We start from the raw sequence: 24,816 nt of genomic DNA, 5'->3' as shown, positions 1-24,816 counted from the left end.
AACTTAACTTTAGCTCTAATCCTATACAGATTCAAATCAAAGATATCTTCTGTTATGTTGTATCTAATGTTATTAAACAAGGTATTATCTCTCTCCTAATGTCCTCTCAGTCAAAAAATAATTTCACTGAACCATTTCAATCACAGATTTAAGCAGAGCGGTCCATCAAGTTCACATTGACATGGGTTGTCTGCTATTGCTTGTAGCAAAGGCAAACCCACAACTATAGTATTTGTCCTGGCAGTTTTATCTGTGGCATATGACACCTTTCATCGCAAAATATTAATATCTACTTTGACTTCACTGAACTGAATTGGGCATTTACAGTCTTCTATTTCCCATTACATTTTTCTGTTATTTCTGTCAAGGGTTTTCAATCCTTTCCTTTATCAGTGAGTGCACCTCAGAATGTGGTCCTAGGTCCAATTTTGTTTATTTCTGATACTTTGTTTTCATTTCTTCTTTAACTATCCTGCTGATAACATCCAGGTGTATTCCTCAATCCAAATCTTGGCATGGACAATCTATTGTGGTCTTGCCTCTCCAAGTGCCTGAAATGTCCACTTGGATGTTTTCTCCCCAACCTAAATTAAATTTAAACAAGGCTGAGCTTATTATTTTTTCACCCTGACCATCCTTTTTTCTGTTTTTCACTTTTTGAGACTGCCAGGTACTGATGTCTCTGATGGTATATAAGATCTGGACCTCTTAGCAATGTTTTATCAATACAGTTACAAAGTCTTGTCACTTTCACATTGTGAGTATCCAGAATTCCATCCACTTTTTACCTAAGCATTTGCTTGATGCCGGTGGTGTCTCATTTGAATATGGTAATTGCAACAGCTTTTTGGCTGATCTTTCAGAATCTCCTCTCCGCCTTTTGGTTCAGGTCCAGAATTAGGCAGCCCATGTGGTCCTGGACTTCCCTGGATTTATCTTTATTTCTTCCTTCCACCAATATTTACACTGGCTAGGTCTTCAGAAGCATTAAAAGTTTAAACAGCTGGTGCTGATTTTCCAGGCTATGTGTATAGGAGCACCTACTTATTTGAACAACTTGGTAACAATTCTTGCTTCTGTGTGCTTAGTTCAATTGTGTAATCAGGGGCACTTAGTTTTCCCTCGGGCCAGAGGAGCTATCTCATATCTAGCTTTTATTCTTTGGATTTGATTCCCCCTTAAACTATGTTTGGCTTTCAGTTTCCTCAGATTTAAAATGCTTCTTTTCTTTCAGTGACTCAATACTCAATACTGATTTCAATTCAGAGGTGGGCTTCACATAATTTAACAACCAGTTTGCCCAGAACTGTAAATGTGTGCACTCATACACCTTGTGCATATGCAGGCTGCATCAAAAAAGACAGCAACTCGCTTGTGCACACCATCCACACATGCTAGCAGTGTCAAAGGCAGGGCAATTCGCTCACGCACTACATCCATGCATGTGTGCAGCGTCAAAAAACACAGTGATATAGGACTGAATTGCTGCCATGCATTCATGGTCCACTGTGGCCACGTAACATCCTTACCAACGTTGCCTGCCAGCTTCTTACAAGGAAAGGTAACTACTTGTGGTTACAGGCATAGTTCCCTCTAAGCTGAGCAGTGAGCAATCACTCACTTAAAAATCATCATCAACTCAGAATTTTCCAAACCTGCCCAGAAGCCGAGAGGGAAAGAGTGAGAGGCAAGGAGAGAGAGAGGAAGAGAGGAAAAGAGAGAAACAGATAGAAAAAAGAGAGGAAGGAAAAGAGAAAGAAAAAGAATGGGAGTAAGGAAGAGAGAAAGAAAATCAAAATCTAGTTTGAAACTAGCTCAACTATTTAAGTGGCATTTTGATATTGATAGAGTTGCCCTATTATGAGCTCACTGTTATAGACACACAGTACAGTATTTTATTTTGAAATTCTCTGAGGCAAAACAGGGTGGGTTTTTTGTTTGTTTGTTTGTTTGTTTGTTTATTTATTATTTCTGTGCCACCCAGTCCTGAAGGGACTGCCGCTCAGACACTGTACTTTTCCGCCCACCCACCCCCCAAAAAATTAGAGGGAACACTGGTTACAGGTAGCCCTTGACTTACAAAAGTTCATTTAGTGACTGTTTGAAGTTACGATGGCACTGAAAAAAGTCACTTACAACCATTTTTCACATTTACAACCATTACAACAGCCCCATGGTTATGTGATTAAAATTCAGATGCTTGGCAACTGACTCATATTTATGACTGCTACAGGGTCCTGGAATCATGTGATCATATTTTTGTGACATTTTGATGAACAAAGTCAAAGGAAAAGCCAGATTCACTTAACAATTTGTGTTACTAACTTAACAACTACAGTGATTCATTTAACATCTGTGGCAATACAGGTCGTAAAATGGGGCAAAACTCACATAACCAATATCTCACTTAACAACAGAAATTTTGTGATCAAAAGTCAAGGAATATCTGTATTCTGTTTCTCTGTTTAGGTAAGGAAATATCTCTGAAACAATGACCCTGTGGACCCCAGGTTATCTCCTGTTCCTTCTTTCTGGCCTATTCTGGCTAATAACTAATTTAAGCCAGAAGGTTAACAATCCTGATCAAAAACAGAACTGATATCCATTGTATTCAGAACTGTTTTCAAGAACTACTTCCCATTTTTTTGATTCCACCTGCTAAGTGTGACTCAAAGTTACGTACACTGATCTCTTTCTGTTTCTGGTGATGATCTTCAACAAGATTGCCAGTAGTGGCATTCAGCTTCTCACAATCTTCTTGGACTTGCAGGATAGTACTCTGAATTTGGTTGAGAACTTCTTCCTCCTGATTGGAAAAAAGCATGAATACTAAAGTTTTTTTTTTAAAGTGACGGTTTATTAACCCTCCTGTTCTATTTTTCAGAATTCAAGCTGCTGCCTTTGGGCAACTTGGAGTAAATAATGAAAGCTCAATCCATCTCTTCATGACAAATAGGGAACCCTGCAAAGAATGTTTGCTCCAAAAGTCAGGAGATAGTTTATTTGAATATAATAAAATAAACTCAAGATATATGTGGAATAATATAACTGCATCTTTATTATATATACAGGCCCAAAAACTGTCTACAACCTGAGCCCTGGTTTACTTTTACTCATGACAATCAACTATTATATACTGTATATTCTGACTTCCCACTAAAAAGTTGGAAGACGCAAAATGGGAATATCCTTGATATAGAAATAGAACATAGATTCATATCTAGGACACTGACATACTCTTGGGTACTATTTATTCTCCCAATTTTTAGGCTTAGATTTATGTGTGACAATCTAGAAATCATATTTGTCTGAAACTGAGAGAAACTCCATTGTTAAATGCTCTGCCAACATCCAAGTTCAAGAAGCACATAATACAAAAAGTAATGTCAGGGTCCCTGCATTCAACTTTCAAGGCATCCTTGGAACACTTTCTAAGAAGAAGAGAGTAAAATAGAAGTTTACTAAAAATTCAAACAAAAAAAAGTCCCTGTGAACTTGGAAATTGGCTGCTTGAACAGATGTGTCTGCACATAATTCTAAAAGATTGATGCGCTTTTAGACCAAAACCAGAAATCTTGTATAAGGTTGAAATTTGGGCCATAATTTCTTTAGCTATTTTAAATTAAAGATAAAATAGCAGACATATCAATGAACCAAAAGTAAGGCAGGCTTACTAATGGAGTATTAGAGGAGATAGGCTGCAATTCCAAGTATCAACAAACTTCCAGCACTTCGTGATGTAACATAGATTTTAAGATGCCTGACCAAGGACATGAAGCTACATGAACCTAAGTTTAGATTCTTATAAAAAAAATTGAAATTGTATAAAAGTATTCAGTTTAATCGGGAATAAAACAATATATTTGAACCCTAGAAATGATTCTTAGAAAGCAACTTTGGGAAGTTGGGAACCCGCTAGCTTCAATGGGTAAAATATTAACACCTCCTGAAACAGGAAGACTATCATTAGGCAAAGTATGATATTTATAGCTCCTCTTTCCAAAACTACCAAAGGTAATTTCTACACCAACAATATTGCAGTTGTTGTGCAGTTATCACGAAATACGAAGAATATACGTAACAAATCTGCTTCCATTTCCCCACATAGGAAAACATGCAACATGTTAATGTATGAGCAAGCCTAAACACATATTAGCTATAATATAGAACTGCAATACAGAGATTGCAGAAAAAATGCAGAGCAAACCTGTGAGTAGCCATTAACAGTGAGTAGCCAGACAGTGAGTAGCCAGACAAAGAGAAACAAAGAGAGTGACTCAGAGAAATAAGCTATGAACTCTAGCTCCCTCTTGTGACAGTCTGCAATACCTCAGCCAATATATTGCCAACCCTACAGTTATGAATAGAGTCCTAACACAATATGTTGAATTTGTGACTGCTTGAAAAAGCCTCATAGGGAGAAAGTACTTAGAAAGACTCGCTAGTACAGCCATGATTGAGATTTATTAAGAAATCATTGTTGTAAAAAGATAGTTTAGTTCAGTTTAGCGTGATGTATGGACCATGTCAGTAAATAATGTGATCTGAAAGGTGAATGAATTTGCAAAACATTTCCCTCCCCACTAGCAAGCAGGCAGCCACTATCATTGGGGTAAAAAGTTGTAAAAAGCTCAGAAGGAAAGACTATATTCTGCACACAAAAGCTCCCAGATTCATTTCTGGCTTCTCCAGGAATACTTGGCAAATACCTATATCTGGAACTCTTAGAAAACATCACCAGGAAATATTGAGCTAGACAGATCATCCACACCTTTACAAAGTTCCAACAGGTTAGGCCTCCCTCTCCAAACTGTGACCCAAACCATATCCATACTTGTCCATCTTGCAGAGGACTACTTTGTCCTTGGCTTTAATTTATTAAATTTCCACATCACCCACCTCATCTGAGTTGGCAGTTTCCAAAGCTATCCAGTTGAAAACTGAAAAGAAGAGCAACCTGAAACATCTTATTTCTGGCCTTACCTGACGTTGCTTGGGTTTCTTCGATTTGCTTTCTGCCTGCCTCAACATGAAGTTGTTGACTGAGTCCTGCAGCTGCTCGTAGCGCTTGAACAATTGGCTAACCTTCTCACTGACATCTAAGCTGCAGGCTGCACACGTGCCTTGGACTTGAGCTGCACCAGACTCTGGCATGGGTGGCATAGTCATGGATAGCAAGGTTGACGAGGAGGACATCATGTTCTCTATGACAGATCTAAGCTTGTCTAACTGTCAGCAAGTGAGAAAAGCAGGAATTTGGTTTCTTGAAAAGGAAATCTACTTTTCATCTCTAACATATAGTGGTGACAGGAACACGCTATTTTAATTTGTTGGGCTGAATCAGTATTCCTTGGCTTGGTGACTTTATTTTAATTGGGTCTGTAATGGCCAGAGTCCACAGACTTGGGACATGCACAAAAAAAAGTTTTTTTCATTGGGGAGGGGGAGTTCCAACTCACAATGTTGGTTGTTAGGACACTAAATTGGAGGATACCATCTGTACTGGCCCATTAAAGCAAACCTGAGATAAATCAATCAATATCTCTCTCTTTAACACACACACACACACAAATCTTATAAGGGTAGAATTCAATACCTTATAATAATGTTGAATAAGTTAATAATCATTTAAAAAGTTTCTGTTCACAGAAATCCCAATTCCAAAAGGCAGCATCCACTAATCCCAATTCCAAAAGGCAGCTTCCTCTGATGTTAATGAGAGTTTCCCATACATATTTTGTCCATGGGACAATACGGAATAATAGAAAGAGCTTTGGGGAGTGATTTAGGACTTAGTGCAGGGAAGAAAAGGTCTGCTGCTGCTGCTGAACTTTCCTCCCCACTTCCACTACTACAATGTGGAACCTAAGCACAAATGGTTCTGAGGGCAGTTAGAAAGACCTTTCAGTGGGTAAGGTTCAGCGAAGGGCTACCAAAATTTTCACTACCACATTGTGGACATGGGCTATGTAGGACGCCCTGCATTTTCTTTCAACGTCTTTCAATGCAAATTGGGTGCTCTGGGATGGAGCTCCATTTTCGCTACCCCACTGCGCCCCCCCCCCCCCCCGGTCTGGGCAGTAGCCCACCCCTGGCAAGGTTTGACTCTGTTTAACAGATCTTCTCCTGTAGGCATTTACAGCCAGCCACAATGAAATCCAAATGATGAATACATGTTTCATCATTTGGGTGTCATTGTGGCTGGCTGCAAACATATGTGTTATAAAGTAAGCAATTTGTCCACTATATTAGTGGGTGGGTGGGGAAATGGGGGTTCCAGATCAGACTGAACTGAATATCTAAAGCAGTGTTTCCCAACCTTTTTTGAGCCACGGCACATTATTCACATTTACAAAATCCTGGGGAACATTGAGCCGGGGGGGGGGGGGGGGGATAAAAAAGTTTGGACAAAAACCCCTCTCTTCCTCCCTTTCACCCTATTTCTCTCCCCCTCCCTCTTTCTTTCCGCCTCTCTCTCCATCCCTCTTTCTTCCTTCCTTCCTTCCTCTTTTTTGCTCTTTCTCTCTCCCTCCTTCCCTCCCTCTTTCTCTCTTTCTTGCTTTCTCTCTTTCTCTTGCATTCTCTCTCTCTCTCTTGCTCTCTCTTTTATTCTCTCTTTCTCTCTCCCTTGCTTTCTCTCTCTCTCCCTTGCTTTCTTTCTCTCTCTCTTGCTTTCCTTCCCTCTTTCTCTTCCTCTCTCGCTTTCTCTCTCTCTTTTTTTCTTTCTTTCTCTCTCTCTTTCTCTTTCTTGCTTTCTTTCTCTTGCTTTCTCTCTCACACACACTCTTTCTCTTTCTCTCTCTCTTGCTTTCTCTTTCTATCCCTCTCTTTCTTTCTTTCTCTCCTGCTTTCTCACACACACACACTCTTTCTCTCTCTCTCTTCCTTGCTTTCTCTCTCCCTCTTGATTTCTCTCTTGCTTTTACTTCTCTCTCTTTCTCTCTTGCTTTCTCTCCTCCTTTTTCTCTCTCTTTCTCTCTCGTGCACCACACCAGCAACAGAGAGAGAAAGAGAGAGAGAGCGGAGAGAGAATGGAGGGCTGCTTGCTAGTCCGCGCCCCCCTGGATCAGCAGCCCCACATGGCCACAGCACGGACTCCACCGTCGCCTTCGCCTCCGCCTAAGAGGCAGCAGCCACATTCACCCCTTCGCCCGGCCATGCGCCGCCTCCGCCTCCCGGTACCCCGCCTGACTGCTACCTGCAGGAACGGGTGGCGGGGCGCCAGGAAAGGGCGGTGCTTGAAAGCCACCACGGCGCCGTTGTTGTCATCACGGCGCAAAGCCACACAGTCCCGGATCGCTTGCTTCTCTGGCCAGCAAGCCGGCTGCCTGGGAAAGCGGCGCGCTTTTAAAACGCGTGTTTTTCAAATGCGCCGCTTTCCTAGGCAGCAGACTTTGCTGGCCGGAGAAGGGAGCGATTCAGGACTGCGTGGCTTTGCGCCACTTCAAAAATTTCTGCAGGGGGGGCGGTGGTTCCTAATGGCTGTGCGGGCGCCCGCCCACGCAGCTTAGAAGCAACAGTGGCTGGTGCCCTCCCACCGGGCCCCAAAAGCTCACGCCGTCATCGCTAGGGAAGCTCCAGCCAGGCCGGGCTCGCGGCACACCTGACCATGTCCCGCGGCACACTGGTTGGGAAACACTGATCTAAAGGATAGCCTCAACTTGGCACTCTCCAGATAGACTGGAAAACAATGTCTGCTTCCCTTAAGGACTAAGGTTAATAGGAGTTATTGCCTAAACCAGTGATGGCGAACCTATGGCATGGGTGCCACAGGTGGCACGCGGAGCCATATCTGTTGGCACGCAAGCTGTTGCCCTAGCTCAACTCCAATGTGCATGTATGTGCTGGCCAGCTGATTTTTGGCTCACAAAGAGGCTCTGGGAGGGCGTTTTTGGCTTCCAGAGAGCCTCCAGGGAGAGGGGGAGGGCATTTTTACTCTTTCCTGGCTTCAGGGAAGTCTTTGGAACCTGGGGAGGGCAAAGCATCAGCCTACTGGGCCCACCAGAAGATGGGAAACAGGCCATTTCTGGCCTCCAGGGGACAGGAGAGGCTGTTTTCACACTCCTCAGGCATTGAATTATGGGTGTGGGCACTTGCGTGTGTGCGATAGCACGCGTGAACGCTCTTTCAACACCCGAGGAAAAAAAGGTTCGCCATCATTGGCCTAAACTATTGGTTCTCTGTAGACTCCTGCATGGAGGGGGGGATGCAATGTTGTCACAAGGGGTCCAAAAAGGCTTGAAGAAATTTTATGTTTAGTGGTCCAAGGCTGCAAAAGTTATTTAAAAGGGGTCCGTGGTGAAGAAAAGATTGAGAATCACTGGCTTACACCATTTGGAGAGTGCCAAATTGGAGGCACTAGCTGTAAGAAATCAATATGTTTTGCCAACAAGCAGGAACAAAATGCCTGGCTTCTATTTCTTTGATATGCAGAAATTAGCAAATGAAGCATTTAATCAACTGGGAGCTAAAGATTATCCTCCTGCTAATAGCTGCTCTTTCAAGGAATAACTCCATGGGTATGGTTCTAAATAAAAACATAAAGGCTCTGCAGGACAACAATGGACAGACTAATTGGTCAGGAATAACTACAACATTCTGGCCAGATGTTTCTGGAGCAAAAAAAGAGGCAAGAACCCATATCATAAACTTTGTTTTCTGTATGATTGTAATCCTATAAAGTTAAATGCCAGCCCAGAGATTAAAGGGAGGAAAACTGTGCCAATTTCTTTAAATTATTAAAACAATAAAATTCCCGCTTTGCTGATCCTTCCCACAATTTGCCTTATTTCCATCAATTGTCCTTTTCAACCTCCTGATAGTAGAAGTTACAAACTCTTCCAAGAGCTAATTCTGAGCCACATGTCTCAATACAAGAGAGTTAGAAGCTACCCATAATGTAATGACATTTTGGGCATGTTGAAAACAAGCTTTAAAAAGTGGCTCTAGTGAGCTAACCACCAGGAAAGCATCATTATCATTATACAGTGGTACCTCGTCTTACGAACTTAATTGGTTCCGTGACCAGGTTCGTAAGTAGAAAAGTTCGTAAGACAAAGCAATTTACCCCATAGGAATCAATGTAAAAGCGAATAATGCGTGCAACCCATCCCAAAATTGCTCCAGTCAGCTGCCCAGGTGCTTGCTTGAGCGAGCCATTCACGATGTCCCTGCGGCACTCGGGACAGGGGGAGGTGGCCGGGTTGGACAGGTTGCGTCTCTCTCCACTGGCTTCTGTCCACTCCTCCCAAACTCGTTTGTTTTTTTGTATGTTATTTCATCTCCTGCCTATACTGTATTTCAAAAGCTTCTCACTGTGAATGTATGGATAATATTGTGAGTTTTGTCCAGACTCCTGACTCACTTATTAGCTTGCAAGTTCAAAATTCTGGTCACTAGCTAGAAAAGTCATCAACCAATTCAACTCATTTTCATTAACAAAGGATTTGTCCATAATGTGTAGGAATAAATATAAATTCTAGAAAGGACACAGCAGTCTTCCACATACACATCTGTTTTTCCCAGTTACTTGTGTTGTTGTTGCTGTTGTTGTTGTTAGGTTAGCTAAAGACATTCTGATCTTAACACATCTTGAGTTCATTTGCTGACCTGCTCCTGGAGGTAATAGGCATTGTCTGTCATTGACTGCTCCAATTTGGCTTTCCCCGTATCTTGTTTCTGTCTCAGTTCCTTTAACTCTTTCTCTATATCGCGCACCGTTGCTCTGTATCAACAAAAAATAAGTGTTATTCAGCAAATGAAAAAGGAGCAGATAACATATATGTGTGTAGTTTATCTGCTATAGAAACTAATACATGGTTTCCAAATGTAATCCTCAAGCAAGGGTACATCAGCAAATTTGCCTTGTCTTTCGTTGTCTTGAGTTCCCTGCAAATAGGATGGAGGTGAACTTAACGGTTTAGCGATGTCCATCTGGAAATGCATAATGTGAGGGCAAGTGAACAGGGTAGATCATCTGCAGGTTAGAAACTGGATTAAATAAGTACCTCCACAGGCTCTGAGTCGGAAACCTTGATTTTTAAAAATCTTTTGCTTCTACCTATATCACAGGAATCAATTCCCCATAGCAAAATTCCTCACTACTACAATAAGTACCTGGCCACAGAGCCACATGGTACGAACTGATCACCAGTTCTTCCCAGTTTTTGGGCCAAGAGAAAGTAAGTTATTGCTCATGTCATAATTCATGCCATAACTCCTATGGTAGCAGATATTGTGTAACCAGATCTTTATGCTTAATCTTCTTGGTAAAATGCATGATTTTTAATAAAAGTGTTTTTGCATTGTACCTGCATATATGCCACCCAATGAAGTAAAAATTGCCTAATAACATGCCACCTTTTTGCTCAATTACATGTTGCTCTGAAAATGGAAGTGAGCTACATCCATGAAATTCATAATCTAGATTTGGAGCTTCAGTTTAGGAAGGGTACCAAGCAAGGAAACCAGCTCCTCGCTGTGACTGGAAGGAAAATTCTCTTGCTGATCTCAGCTAAATTCCAGACTTGGCTCCTATTCCCCCCTCTCCAACAGGTAACTTTCTTTTTTTTTTGCCCAGATGGAAGCCCTTATAGAATGTACCTTTAAATGAGAAGGAGCCCAGTTAGAATAGCTTCACACATCAGAATAAATCACTGTGCTTGTTTGTGTTTTAACATGCTATCAACCAAACCAACTAAAGCTTATTCAGAAGTAATTAATTAATTCATTAATGTACCACTCTTACTATTTTTCCTCAACCTCCAGTTGGTTTCCATGCCTAAGCCAGGACAAGATCTCCCATTTTCTAGCACACTACTTTACTCAGGGAGCCTATTTGTGTGTTACAACAAAAGCACAGGCCGGTCACATATTCAAATCCATTTTTACACTCTGCAAGGTATACTAACAGTTTTGTAACTAACTTGCTATATTTAGTCTATTTTCAAATATGTGAGCAACACTGAATTCTTATAATGAAAGACAGCATGGAAATGTTTAAAATGCTGCTTTGGTACCACCAATCGATAATGTTAAAAATTACATTACAAAAATATTGCTTACACATCACTTCCCTGCAAGGCATCTGCAGAGAATGGGTCAAAAAAATCCCAATAGTAATTGTGGCTATACAACCAAAACTCTTGGTGGAGAATCAATTGAGTGATCCCCATTTGATTATTTTGATCTTGTGGGCACCATTGCAAACAGCATCATGAGGGATTGACCAAGGGTTTTATTTTGGCTGGTTTTGAAAAGGCAACTGAAAGGGACACCATTTCCAATATCTTTCTGAGGAATGAACGTGTATGTATGTAAGTTTTGGTGTGTTCGGGTCTTTTCCCATGTAAGATCGAGAGTGTAAGACCTTCCTGTGTAAGACTTGACCCGCCAGTACATAAGGCATGAACCCCAGCCCTAGGCCTGGGGGAGGGAAATACAACCTACTACAACTTCAGTACAAACAGCTAGGGAGGAATAGTTCCCTTGGGTGTATGCAGACCTTAAAGATGTCTTTAGTGAGAAGGAGTGTGATATCTTGTCCCCTCACCAGCCGATTGTGCCATGGAGCTTCTTCTGGGAATTAAACTACCAGGATGTATTCTATGACACCGCAATCGCTAGCCGAGATGAGGGCGTGCATAGAAAAGAATTTCCAAAGGAGTTCTACCTAGCCAGTGAGGTCCAAGATTGCAGCACCCATGCTGTTGAGGGAGAAAAAGGATGGTGGATTACACCTTTATGTGGACTTCCGATTTCGGGGGATCAATGTAATCGGTGTAGAATATCTGTAACCTCTCCCGTTGGTGAAGGACATTAGCCTGGTTGGTGGAAGGATGTTCATTCATGAAACTAGATCTCAGGGAGGCGTACTATAGAGTTCAGGTTGATGATGAATGGAAGACGACCTTCAATTGTCTTCTAGTTACCAGTTCCTGGTGATATTCTTTGCTTTGCAAGGAGCCCCGGCCGTATTCATGCAGCTGATTAACCAGGTGCTGCATGAGCATTTGTACCAAGGGGTTCACATTTATTTAGATGATATTCTTATTTACACCAAAAGAATGGAAGGAACACATATTCTAGTGCATCAAGTGCTGCAAAAATTGCTGAAGGGGTGGCAACGGGGATGTCAGCTTCTCAAGCCCAGCACTTGTGGGGTTGCAAACAGGAGCACATTTCAAACTGAATAGGCAGAGCCCAGATGAGCATAGGGTTTGAGAAGCAGACATCCCTGTCGCCAGTCCTTCAGCTCCGCCTCCCATCTCCCCCACTCACTCACCAGCTTGGGCCTGTTACCCTCCACCTCTCTCCCGGCATCCTTCAGATGGGCGATGCAGGCGAGAGAGGTGCGTGCAAATGCCCTCCAGGAACAGCCATCTGACAGGGACGTCTGCTTCTCAATCCCTGCGCCCTTTTCAAGCCCTGGGCTCTGCCTGCCTCAGTTTGAAATGTGCTCTTGTTTGTGAGGCCACAAGTGCAGGATCTGAGAAGCAAATGTCCCTGTCGCCGCCCCTTCGGCTCCACCTCCCACCCCCGCATCCCTCACTTGCTGGACTGGCTTGGCTGCTCTGGGTTGCCTTCGGCAGCATTTTGAAACATGCTCCTGTCTGTGATGAAAGGATCGATGCTTGCCTCCTGTTCTTCACAGGCAGGAGTGCACTTCAAACTGACGTAGGCCGAACCCAGATGAGCCGAGCTAGTCTTGTGGGATGTGTGTGCACCTGCCTCCCACTTGCTCTCGCTCTCCCAACCAAAAGAGTGCCTGTCAGAGAAAGAATGCCTCCTGGCATGTCCCCCCTTCTCCCCAGAAAGTATTTGGGGGGACTTATTTTAGGGGCAGGGCTTATTTCAATGCATATCCTAAAAAGCCCTGTCGGGTACTTAGATGTACTATGGGTCATGTGGTGCTGGGAGGAAGTGCATGCAAGGGGTGGAACAGGGTTGTATAAAAGTGGAAGGGAGAACTGGATGTTAGCTCTGACAATCTATTCATTGCAATTGTGATTTGTTGGTCAGTTCGTGCTGAAGAAGATTAACTACTTTCAAACCTCCTCTGTGTTTGCTTTGTTCCTTTTTCTTCTGTCCATCAGAAATATCATCTGTTCTACTGCTTTCTAGTCTTTTACCTGAGATAACCTACTTGCAAGGTGATCTGATTAGCTCCCTCTACTTTCTCTCCCTCTTCTTCTCCCGGCAATTCTCCTTCAATTGCAGACTGAATCCTCCTTAACTAGAATCATGATCACAAGGAAAAGTAATTTTTAGAAATCAGGTTTGCCACAAACAACTGGAATTACAAAATGTCTGTATAGAATAAAACATCATGTGGAAGAAAAAGGGCAGCATAGCTTTCTTTATTGCAGCGAAGATGTCTTAAGGTGGATAAATGGATCAGATCTATTCTAGAATGTCCAACAGTTCAAATACATGCAAAATGCTTAACTACAAATTAGAATCACATGTTTCCAATTCTGCTAGACTAAGATACAACATTTCCATAAAAGTAGTTTTTTGCAACTCCCAAAAGTTTGGAACCAATCTGCAATCATCTGCCAACACAAGAGTCAGCCAATGTTCTTTCTCTTTTCCTTGAGGTGACTGACCAACCAGAAGAAATACCTAATCTCATCTCATAATCCAATCAATGTCCATTCCCACCACTTAAAGCAGTGGTTCTCAACTTGGGGGTTGGGACCCCTTTGGGGGTCGAATGACCATTTCACAGGGGTCGCCTGAGACCCTGGGAAAAGTCAAATTTCTCCTGGAATTAGGAACTAAAGCTTTTGTTCTGGCATCTCGGAACATATTTTTACAATCCATCCAATTAGGTGTTTACAGTGGGGGCGTCTCTCTGACCTTCCTGCCAATCAGCTCAAAGCTCTGTTGGGAGAATTAGCGCTAGACTTATGGTTGGGGGTCACCACAACATGAGGAACTGTATTAAGGGGTCGCCACCTTAGAAAGGTTGAGAACTACTGCCTTAAAGTATTATCAGTCTGAAAAATCTGCTTGCTTTCACTTTATACAAAAAGAAAATAAACTGTTAGGATTTCTTTCCCTGATATGGGAACAGGATGCTGAAACTCTATAAAGGAAGTTATGACCAGCTTATTTATTTATTTAAGACTAGGAAGTGGAGTCAGGCAAAATTTCTGGCCTAAGGGAGAATAATGGATTATCTGCAGTGGTGTATTGAAAAATGCCAGCCTTGCTGTGATATATAATAAGTTTGTAATAGTAAGTGAGAATGACCCTGGGGGAAGAACTATGGCTTAAACTAGGGGTGTCAAATTCATGTCGTCATGTTGTCGTCATGTGACATATCACTACTTTTTTTCTATTTCCCTAAACTAGGGGTGGGTGTGGCAGCATGTGATGCATCTGGCCCATGGGCCGCGAGTTTGACACTCCTAGTTTAAACAATGGTCTGGTAAATAAAATTTGAGACTGAGAGAAGGAAGGTCGGTGAAAGCATTTCAGAGAGTTACTTTCAGGCTTGCAAAATTATATTAGCACAACCTTACAATTAAGGCACAACTAATAATTATAGGCCATGCTTCTTATCTGGGCTATCTTGGAAAGCTAACAAAATCAGAGCAGTTAAAAGCAAAGATGAAGTAACACAGCTCTCCAAAGCAGATAACATAAAGGGTTTGGGGGTGAATATTCTCATCAGTTTTCATTAGGAATAAAATGAAATCTTTATATAGCCTGTGACCTGCAATGCCCAATGGGAAAGCAAAGAAAATGGAAAATTGGGCAAAGCAGGACCAGCTGCAGTCTGTCCTCACAGTCTTACTCTTGATGCAACAGCAGAAGCCAGAAAAGGAAGATGAAGATCAGATCTGTTGTTAGATGGCCTATGCAGGAGTTTCCAGCTTCAGTTTTTGACACCTCTAGGCAGAGATGAGAAAAACTGAGAGTTGCTGCCAAATGGAGCAGACAATATTAAACTAGGTGAATTTATGAACTTGCTAAGTATAAGGTCTTATTAAAAGCATGTAGTCACTTAACATGCAATTTCTACTAGGCCAATATTTCTGGCTAATCTGCCCTGACTGAAATGCTGTTTGAGCATTGCAAATTTGGAAGAAGCTGTCTGGTACAGGATTAATAACACCCATACACACGCTCATACACAAAGGGCTCATTTTTAAAAGAATGAGCAGTAATCAAAAGCAGGATCTGGCTGCATAGAATGACATCACATCACAAGGCACACAGAGGCACTGCAGAGGAGGTGTGGTGTCTTTCACAAAATCCCTGCCTCCAGAAACAAGTAGCTTTCTCTGACATGCTGTAATAGAATCATAAGTCCAGCCCATATTTTTAGAGACCCAAAGCCTGAACTGGTGATTACTACAATGTCTTCAGTATAGTAATAGTAATCAGGATTTGACTTGACATATTCAGCAAAATGCTGTCTGTGCTTGGTCTAAAACCAAACATTTAAGCATAAAAACATCTCACCTTCCATTAAAAGGGATCACAGTTCAAGACTGGATAATAAAACCAAAAATAACTACAGAGAGTTTCATAATATATTTAGGATAGAAAGCTATCAATTACCGATACAACCTCCTTTAAAAAAATATTGTAACAAAAGATCCCATTAGTTTAAAAATAGAATTCAATGCATTATGCATCAATTACAGATAGTCCTCGACTTACGACCCCAATTGAGCCCAACATTTCTGTTAAGTGGGATATTTATTGAGTGAGTTTTGTCCCATTTCTTGCCACAGTTGTTAAGTGAATCATTGCACTTGGTAAGTTAGTAACCTGGTTGTTAAGTGAAGCTGGCTTCCCCATTGACCCTTGTCAAAAGATGACTTTGGGATACAGCAATGGTCATATATATGAACCAGTTGGCAAGCATCTGAATTATGATCACATGACCATGGGGATTCTACAAAGGTTGTAACTGTGAAAAATGGTCATAAGTCACTTTTTTCAGTGGCATTGTAACTTTGAATGGTCATTAAATGTACTGTTGTAAGTCAAGGACTATCTGTACTCAATAAAGCATTTTAAATGATGAGCCATTCAGCTGCAGCCCATGTTCTATATAGCCTTCTAAAGCACCATCTCCTTGGAAAATCTGAAAGCAGCCATTCTCACAGCCTGATGCTCCTTCTCTCCACTTACCACCTCTTTCTCAGATTTGAAGTCTTCTTCCAAGGTACGCATAGCATCAAGCTTTTCTGACAGATTAGGTGGGATGGCAGCAAAGGTCTTATAAACTAACAAGAAATAAGGAGGAAAAAAGCTATGAATATGGTTCAAGTAGATATTGCAACAAAATAATATTCGTATAATCAGCCAGGCCCAGGCCCAGGCCCATATCCCATTTCCCATATTTTCAAAGCTCTGTCCCCTTCTCCACCTCTGTTTCAAAGTACTGTACTAGCACCCTTTATTATTTGAGAACAGGTTAAATCTGACAGCTCATCTAGATAGCTCTAGAAATATAATTTTCTCCCATTCTTGAGAAGGGGAATAAGGCTGGTAGTGACATTAGATTACTTTACTGGTGGGCTGGCAATGAGACAAAAGCTATGCTGTGAGGCCCCTTTTTATCAATACTATGAGATTCACCCCTTCAAAAGGATCCTGGCCTCTCTTGTGATTAAGAGATGCTGACCTCACACACACACACACACACACACGCACGCACACGCACACACTCTGCTCCCACAAAATATGTGGGATGATGATGAAGAAGATAATTTTGCTTTTCAAAAATATCCCAGATGCTTTTTTAAGAGGCAACTGGACTTTCTGGTTGCCTCTTGAAAAAACACCTTTGGGACAACCATGACCGGGATCACGAAGACTGGTGTGTGCTCTTGTATAACCCCCAGACCCTCCAGAAGTTACCTATGCTCTTGAGCAACCTCCAGACCACTCCAAAATTGTGTGAATGGGGAGGGCTTTTGTGTGGTTTCTGGAGGCTGTAGAGGCCATGGAAGAGCATTGTCCAATGCCACTTCAAGAATGAAGGCGTTGTGCAACCAGGAGCAGCTTCATGTAGGCCATAGGGGCCTGTCAGCAGCAAAAGATCTGGTAAGGTAAACAGGGCAGATCCCAGGAAGTGCCATACTGCAGGAGCAGCCATGGTCATTTTGAATGGCAATGGTGGCACTAGGACTGAAGTTAAGAGCTGGGCCTCTATTTCAGGGTCAGTCTCAGATCTACCACTGAATGTTGCAGTTTGAGATGGCTAGATGGGGCAGGAGAACATAATTGAAGGGTTGCAGGCTTCTGCTGCTACTGGTGCGCTCCGTGGACTGTGCTACGTCTCCGGTGGGCGTATGTGCGTGCCTGAGCAAGATTTTGCTTCTGCGCATGCGCAGGGAGCAAAATCTCACGAGGGGACATGCGTACTTGTGAGATTTTGGCCAGTTTTTTGCTTCCCGGCATGCATGGAAGTAAAAAATTGCCACAAATTGCCAAAATCTCACGCGCCTGCGTGTCCTCTCATAAGATTTTGCTTTCTGCGCATGCACAGAAGCAAAATCTCATTCAGGCACATGCACCAACCCACTGGTCATCCGGAGCTGCGCACACAGCTCCATTTTCACTACCGGAACGCCGTTCCCTCCCCATCCAGGTAGGTACCCAGGAGGTAGGACAGGATGACATGGCGACAGAATCAAATTAGGCATTTTCTGAATTTTTAACATGCCAAGCCCAAAAGGTCCACTGTTACAGCACTTGTTTTATTGATCCCTCCCTCTTCATCTGTTTTTTCGGGGCATTAGATAAGCTTCAAGGGGAAAAATTATATTGTAACATAAGGTGTGGGGGTTACATGCAAATGCAGTCCTTACGTGCATCGGTGAGGAAGTCCTGTAGCCTGCGGAGATCAGAATGGCCGCACTTGTAGTAGTCCAGCATGGCGATTTGGTCTCTGAGAATTTGGTAGAGGTCATTCAGCTGGGAAAGGGAGCGCAGGGCATCCAGTGTCTCCGCATAGCGAGTTGGAGCCAAATTAGTCGAAGAAGCGGAAGTCTCAGAATATCCCATAGGAGTGGTGGAGGGGAAGAGGGGGGATGATGGAGGTACACCTCCAACACCTAGCACAGGTAGCCCAGTCAACTGGCCCACGGGAACAGCAGGTAAGGCAGGAGCTTGATAACCAGGTGGAAAGAACCCAGGTCCCCCAAGCTGGCTAGGATATCCAGTTAGAGCACCAGGATAGTATCCAGGGATGTCAGGATATCCGGGTTGTGTCCCAGTTAAAGCTCCAGGATAGACTGGCTGAACCCCAGGGCCCCCCGGATACTCTGCCCCAGTCCCAGGAGCACCAGGTTGGGCCCAAGGAGCACCAGGTTGGGCACCAGGAGCACCAGGCTGGGCCCAAGGAGCACCAGGTTGGGCCCAAGGAGCACCAGGTTGGGCCCAAGGAGCACCAGGTTGGGCCCAAGGAGCACCAGGTTGGGGCCAAGGAGCACCAGGTTGGGGCCAAGGAGCACTAGGTTGGGCCCAAGGAGTACCAGGATATGGAGCTTGAGTCCCAGGTGCCCCAGGATAGACACTAGGTATTCCAGGGGCCGGGGCTCCAAACATTCCAGGTTCGGCTCCAGGAACATCAGATTGGACCCCTGGAATCCCAGGATATGGAGCTTGGGCCCCAGGTGCTCCAGGATAAGGGGGTTGGCCCTCAGAAATTCCAGGTTGGGCCCCAGCAACATCAGGCTGGGCTTCAGGAACTTGGGCCCCAGGATACGGTGGTTGAGCCCCAGGAGCTCCAGGTTGGGCTCCAGGAACTTCAGCCCCAGGATAGGCTCCGGGTGCCCCAGGATAGGGTGGTTGAGTCCCAGGAGCTCCAGGTTCAGCTCCAGGAACTTCGGCCCCAGGATAGGCTCCAGGTGCCCCAGGATATGGTGGTTGAGCCCCAGGAGCTCCAGGTTGGGCTCCAGGAACCTGGGCCCCAGGATAGGCTCCGGGTGCCCCAGGATAGGGTGGTTGAGCCCCAGGAGCTTCACGTTGGGCTCCAGGGACTTCGGCCCCAGGATAGGCTCCAGGATAGGCTCCAGGATAGGGTGGTTGAGCCCCAGGAGCTTCACTCTGGGCTCCAGGAACTTCGGCCCCAGGATAGGCTCCGGGTGCCCCAGGATAGGGTGGTTGAGTCCCAGGAGCTCCAGGTTGAGCTCCAGGAACTTCGGCCCCAGGATAGGCTCCGGGTGCCCCAGGATATGGTGGTTGAGCCCCAGGAGCTCCAGGTTGGGCTCCAGGAACCTGGGCCCCAGGATAGGCTTCAGGTGCCCCAGGATAAGGTGGTTGAGCCCCAGGAGCTCCAGCTTGGGCCCCAGGAACCTGGGCCCCAGGATAGGCTCCAGGGGCCCCAGGATAAGGTGGTTGAGCCCCAGGAGCTGCAGCTTGAGCCCCAGGAACCTGGGCCCCAGGATAGGCTCCAGGAGCACCAGGATAGAGTGGTTGAGCCCCAGGAACTCCAGGTTGGGCTCCAGGAACCTGGGCCCCAGGATGGGCTCCAGGTGCCCCAGGATAGGCTCCAGGTGCCCCAGGATAGGCTCCAGGTGCCCCAGGATAGGCTCCAGGTGCCCCAGGATAGGCTCCAGGTGCCCCAGGATAGGCTCCAGGTGCCCCAGGATAGGCTCCAGGTGCCCCAGGATAGGCTCCAGGTGCCCCAGGATAAGGTGGTTGAGCCCCAGGAGCTCCAGATTGGTCCCCAGGAACCTGGGCCCCAGGATAGGCTCCAGGAGCACCAGGATAGAGTGGTTGAGCCCCAGGAACTCCAGGTTGGGCTCCAGGAACCTGGGCTCCAGGATAGGCTCCAGGTGCCCCAGGATAGGCTCCAGGTGCCCCAGGATAAGGTGGTTGAGCCCCAGGCACTCCAGCTTGGGCCCCAGGAACCTGGGCCCCAGGATAGGCTCCGGGTGCCCCAGGATAGAGTGGTTGAGCCCCAGGAACTCCAGGATAGGCTCCGGGAGCCCCGGGATAGAATGGTTGAGCCCCAGGAACTCCAGGTTGAGCCCCAGGAACCTGGGCCCCAGGATAGGCTCCAGGAGCGCCAGGATAGAGTGGTTGAGCCCCAGGAACTCCAGGTTGGGCTCCAGGAACCTGGGCCCCAGGATAGGTTCCGGGAGCCCCAGGATATGGTGGTTGAGCTCCAGGAACTCCTGGTTGGGCTCCAGGAACCTGGGCCCCAGGATAGGTTCCAGGAGCCCCAGGATAGGGTGGTTGAGCCCCAGGAACTCCAGGTTGGGCTCCAGGAACTTCGGTCCCAGGAACTCCAGGTTGGGCTCCAGGATCTTCAGTCCCAGGATAGGCACCATGTACCCCAGGATAGGGTGGTTGAGCCCCAGGATATGGTGGTTGAGCTCCAGGAATTCCTGCTTGGGCTCCAGGAACCTGGGCCCCAGGATAGGTTCCGGGAGCCCCAGGATAGGGTGGTTGAGCCCCAGGAACTCCAGGTTGGGCTCCAGGAACTTTGGTCCCAGGAACTCCAGGTTGGGCTCCAGGATCTTCAGTCCCAGGATAGGCACCATCTACCCCAGGGTAGGGTGGTTGAGCCCCGGGAGCTCCAGGTTGGGCTCCAGGAACTTCAGCCCCAGGAGAGGCTCCGGGTGCCCCAGGATAGGTTGGTTGAGCTCCAGGAGCTCCAGGTTGAGCTCCAGGAACCTGTGCCCCAGGATAAGGTGGTTGAACCCCCGGTGCTCCAGGTTGGGCTCCAGGAACCTGGGCCCCAGGAGAGGCTCCGGGTGCCCCAGGATAGGGTGGTTGAGCCCCAAGAGCTCCAGGTTGGGCTCCAGGAACTTGGGCCCCAGGATAGGCTCCGGGTGCCCCAAAATAGGGTGGTTGAACCCCAGGAGCTACAGGTTGAGCTCCAGGATAGGCTCCAGGTGCCCCAGGATAGAATGGTTGAGCCCAAGGAGCTCCAGGTTGGGCTCCAGGAACTTGGGCTCCAGGATAGGCTCCAGGTGCCCCAGGATAGAATGGTTGAGCCCAAGGAGCTCCAGGTTGGGCTCCAAGAACCTGACCCCCAGGATAGGCTCCAGGTGCCCCAGGATAGAGCGGTTGAGCCCCAGGAGCTCCAGGTACTTGGCCCCCAGGATATGTCCCAGGTGTCCCAGGATAGGGTGGTTGAGCCCAAGGAGCTCCAGGTTGGGCTCCAGGAACCTGTGCCCCAGGATAGGCTCCGGGTGCCCCAGGATAGGGTGGTTGAACCCCAGGAGCTCCAGGTTGAGCTCCAGGAACATGGGCCCCAGGATACACACCGGGTGCCCCAGGATAGGGTGGTTGAGCCCCAGGAGCTCCAGGTTGGGCTCCTGGAACTTGGGCCCCAGGATAGGCTCCAGGTGCCCCAGGATAGGGTGGTTGAGCCCCAGGAGCTCCAGGCTGGGCCTCTGAAACCTCAGGATACAGAGCTTGAGCCACAACTGCCTCAGGATATGAAGGCTGGGCTCCAGGTGCCCCAAGATATGGGGCTTGGGCTCCAGGACCTCCAGGCTGGGCCCCAGGTGCTCCGGGCTGGGCTCCAGGATAGGGGGCTTGGGCTCCAGGACCTCCAGGCTGGGCTTCAGGTGCTCCAGCATAGGGGGCTTGGGCTCCAGGACCTCCAGGCTGGGCACCGGGAGCTCCAGGCTGGGCTCCAGGTGCCCCAGCATAGGGGGCTTGGGCTCCCGGACCTCCAGGCTGGGCACCAGGAGCTCCAGGATAAGGGATCTCACCTCCAGGAGCTCCAGGTTCAGCCCCAGGTGCCCCAGGATAAAGAACCTGGCCTCCAAGAGCTCCAGGCTGGGTCCCAGGTGCTCCTGTATAAGAGACCTGGGCTCCAGGACCTCCAGGCTGAACCCCAGGACTTCCAGGATAGGGTCCTTGGGCTCCAAGACCTCCAGGTTCGGCCCCAGGTGCCCCAGGATAGGGTGCCTGAGCTTCAGGACCACCAGGCTGGGCCACAGGTGTTCCAGGATAAAGGACTTGGTCTCCAGGAGCTCCAGGCTGGGCCCCAGGTGCTGCCGGATAAGAGACCTGGGCTCTAGGATCTCCAGGCTGGGCCCCAGGTGCCCCAGGATAGGGTGCCTGAGCTTCAGGACCACCAGGCAGGGCCACTGGTGCCCCAGGATAAAGGACTTGACCTCCAGGAGCTCCAGGCTGGGCCCCAGGTGCTCCCGGATAAGGGAGTTGGCCTCCAGGACCTCCAGGCTGGAAGCCAGGTCCCCCAGGATAAGGTGGTTGGATTCCAGGGGCTCCTGGCTGGAACCCAAGTCCCCCAGGATAAGGCCCTTGTGTTGCAGGAGCTCCAGGCTGGGCCCCAGGTCCCCCAGGATAAGGGCCTTGGGCTCCAGGACCTCCAGGTTGGGCCCCAGGTGCTGCCGGATAGGGAACCTGGGCTTCAGGACCTCCAAGCTGAGCTCCAGGTGCCCCAGGATAAAGGACCTGGCCTCCAGGAGCTCCAGGCTGGGCCCCAGGTGCTCCGGGATAAGGGAACTGGGCTCCAGGACCTCCAGGCTGGAAGCCAGGATAAGGTGGTTGGATTCCAGGAGCTCCAAGCTGGAACCAAGGTCCCCCAGGATAAAGTCCTTGGGCTCCAGGAGCTCCAAGCTGGGCTCCAGGGTAAGGTGGTTGGAATCCAGGAGCTCCAGGCTGGAACCCAGGTCCCCCAGGATAAGGGCCTTGGGCTCCAGGAGCTCCAGGCTGTGCTCCAAGATAAGGTGGTTGGAATCCAGGAGCTCCAGGCTGGAACCCATGTGCCCCAGGATAAGGGCCTTGGGCTCCAAGAGCTCCAGGCTGGGCCCCAGGTGCTCCTAGATAAGGAATCTGGGCTCCAGGACCTCCAGGCTGGGCTCCAGGAAAAGGTCCTTGGGCTCCAGGACCCCAAGGTTGGGCATAAGGACCTGCAGGATAGGGTGGTTGGAATCCTGGAACTCCAGGCTGGGTCCAAGGTGCTCCAAGATAAGGGACCTGCGGTCCAGGACCTCCAGGCTGGGCCCCATGTCCCCCAGGATAAGTGCCTTGGGTTCCAGGCTGGGCCCCAGGTTCTTCAGGATAAGGTCCTTGGACTCCAGGTCCTCCAGGCTGAGCCCCGGGTGCTCCCAGTTTAGAGACCTGTGCTCCAGGACTTCCAGGCTGGGCATCAGGACCTCCAGAATAGGGTGGTTGGGCTCCAGGAGCTCCAGGCTGGGCCCCAGGTTCCTCGGGATAGGGTGGTTGGGCTCCAGGAGCTCCAGGTTGGACCCCAGGTTCCTCGGGATAATGGACCTGTGCTCCAGGACCTCCAGGCTGGGCATCAGGACCTCCAGGATAGGGTGGTTGGGCTCCAGGAGCTCCAGGCTGGGCCCCAGGTTCCTCAGGATAAGGGACCTGGGCCTCAGGACCTCCAGGCTGGGTATCAGGACCTCCAGGATAGGGTGGTTGGGCTCCAGGAGCTCCAGGCTGGGCCCCAGGTACCCCAGGATAAGGGGCCTGGGCCCCAGGACCTCCAGGCTGGGCTCCAGGACCTCCAGGTTGGGCCTGTGGAACCCCAGGATATGGAGCTTGAGCCCCAGGTACACCAGGATAGGGAGCCTGGGCCCCAGGTGGCCCAGGGTATGCCCCAGGTGCTCCAGGAAAGGGAGCCTGGGCTCCAAGTGCCCCGGGATAGGTCCCAGGTGCTCCTGGAAAGGGAGCCTGGGCTCCAGGTGCCCAAGAATAGGTCCCAGGTGCTCCTGGAAAGGGAGCCTGGGCTCCAGGTGCTCCGGGGTAGGTCCCAGGTGCTCCAGGAAAGGGAGCCTGGGCTCCAGGTGCCCCGGGGTAGGTCCCAGGTGCGCCAGGAAAGGGAGCCTGGGCACCAGGTGCTCCGGGGTAGATCCCAGGTGCTCCAGGAAAGGGAACCTGGGCTCCAGGTGCTCCGGGGTAGGCCCCAGGTGCTCCAGGAAATGGAGCCTGGGCTCCAGGTGCTCCGGGGTAGGTCCCAAGTGCTCCAGGAAATGGAGCCTGGGCTCCAGGTGCTCCGGGGTAGGTCCCAAGTGCTCCAGGAAAGGGAGCTTGGGCTCCAGGTGCTCCAGGGTAGGCCCCAGGTGCTCCAGGAAAGGGCACCCGGGCTCCAAGTGCTCCGGGATAAGTCCAAGGTGCTCCAGGAAAGGGAGCCTGGGCTCCAGGTGCTCCGGGATAGGTCCCAGGTGCTCCAGGAAAGGGAACCTGGGCTCCAGGTGCCCCAGATACTCCAAGCTGAGTTCCAAATGGCCCTGGAATCCCTGGAATGCCTGGCTGTGCTCCAGGGATAGCTGTTCCACTTGGAGCCCCTGGTGCTCCTGCCTGACTCCCTGGTAATCCCGTTGATGGGCTCGGGCCTCCTTCTGTTCTCTGGGTAATAGTGCCAGGCTGAGTTTCTGTCGGTCCCACAGTTTTTCCTTCTGGTGAGATTAAACCAGTTGGAGAGGTCTGGACTGGACTTGTGTGCTAAAAGAAAAATTGAAAGAGGATAGATTTAATAACAGGTGAAAGACTAGGAAAAAATTATTATTAAAGCACAACATACTGAAGGAGGCAAGACTAGCTATATTTTAAAAAGTGCAATTTTCTTGCTGACAATATTATTATAGTTTTGAATTAACCAGTGCAGGTACATAATTAGAGAATGTGAAAATTTCAGATAGAATTTGGCATGGCTTTTGATCCTTGATCACAAATGAATAAAATTGAGTGTTCAGACCAAGAAGCAGAGCTTGATCAATCTGGCTTACTAGCTCAGTTTCTTTTTACTACAGCCTCACTCATTTTTGCAAAGCTGTTGTGAGAATAAATGGCTACCTAAACTCCTCAGTGTAATAACAATGTGAGAAGATGTCTCTCAAGCAATATATT

At 47.6% G+C, this 24,816-nt stretch overlaps 1 protein-coding gene across 2 annotated transcripts in view; it reads right to left on the bottom strand.

Annotated features, from left to right (window-relative positions):
- Positions 1–24,816, bottom strand: part of QRICH2 (glutamine rich 2) — a 70,207-nt gene that overhangs the window by 26,941 nt on the left and 18,450 nt on the right. Inside the window, exons 5-10 of one of the 2 annotated variants that reach the window (XM_070739851.1) lie at positions 17,838–24,411; positions 16,153–16,247; positions 13,131–13,234; positions 9,610–9,724; positions 4,984–5,229; positions 2,684–2,806 (exon numbers count right to left, since the gene is read on the bottom strand). In XM_070739851.1, coding sequence (XP_070595952.1) covers positions 2,684–2,806; positions 4,984–5,229; positions 9,610–9,724; positions 13,131–13,234; positions 16,153–16,247; positions 17,838–24,411 — 7,257 coding nt within the window. The remainder of the gene's footprint in view (positions 1–2,683; positions 2,807–4,983; positions 5,230–9,609; positions 9,725–13,130; positions 13,235–16,152; positions 16,248–17,837; positions 24,412–24,816) is intronic. The other variant, XM_070739852.1, reaches the window with a different exon arrangement.

Source organism: Erythrolamprus reginae, chromosome 2 (assembly GCF_031021105.1).
Source record: "Erythrolamprus reginae isolate rEryReg1 chromosome 2, rEryReg1.hap1, whole genome shotgun sequence".
Taxonomy (NCBI): domain Eukaryota; kingdom Metazoa; phylum Chordata; class Lepidosauria; order Squamata; family Dipsadidae; genus Erythrolamprus; species Erythrolamprus reginae.
The sequence above is the reverse complement of the archived record's forward strand: the minus strand, read 5'-3'. Positions and strand labels throughout refer to the sequence as shown.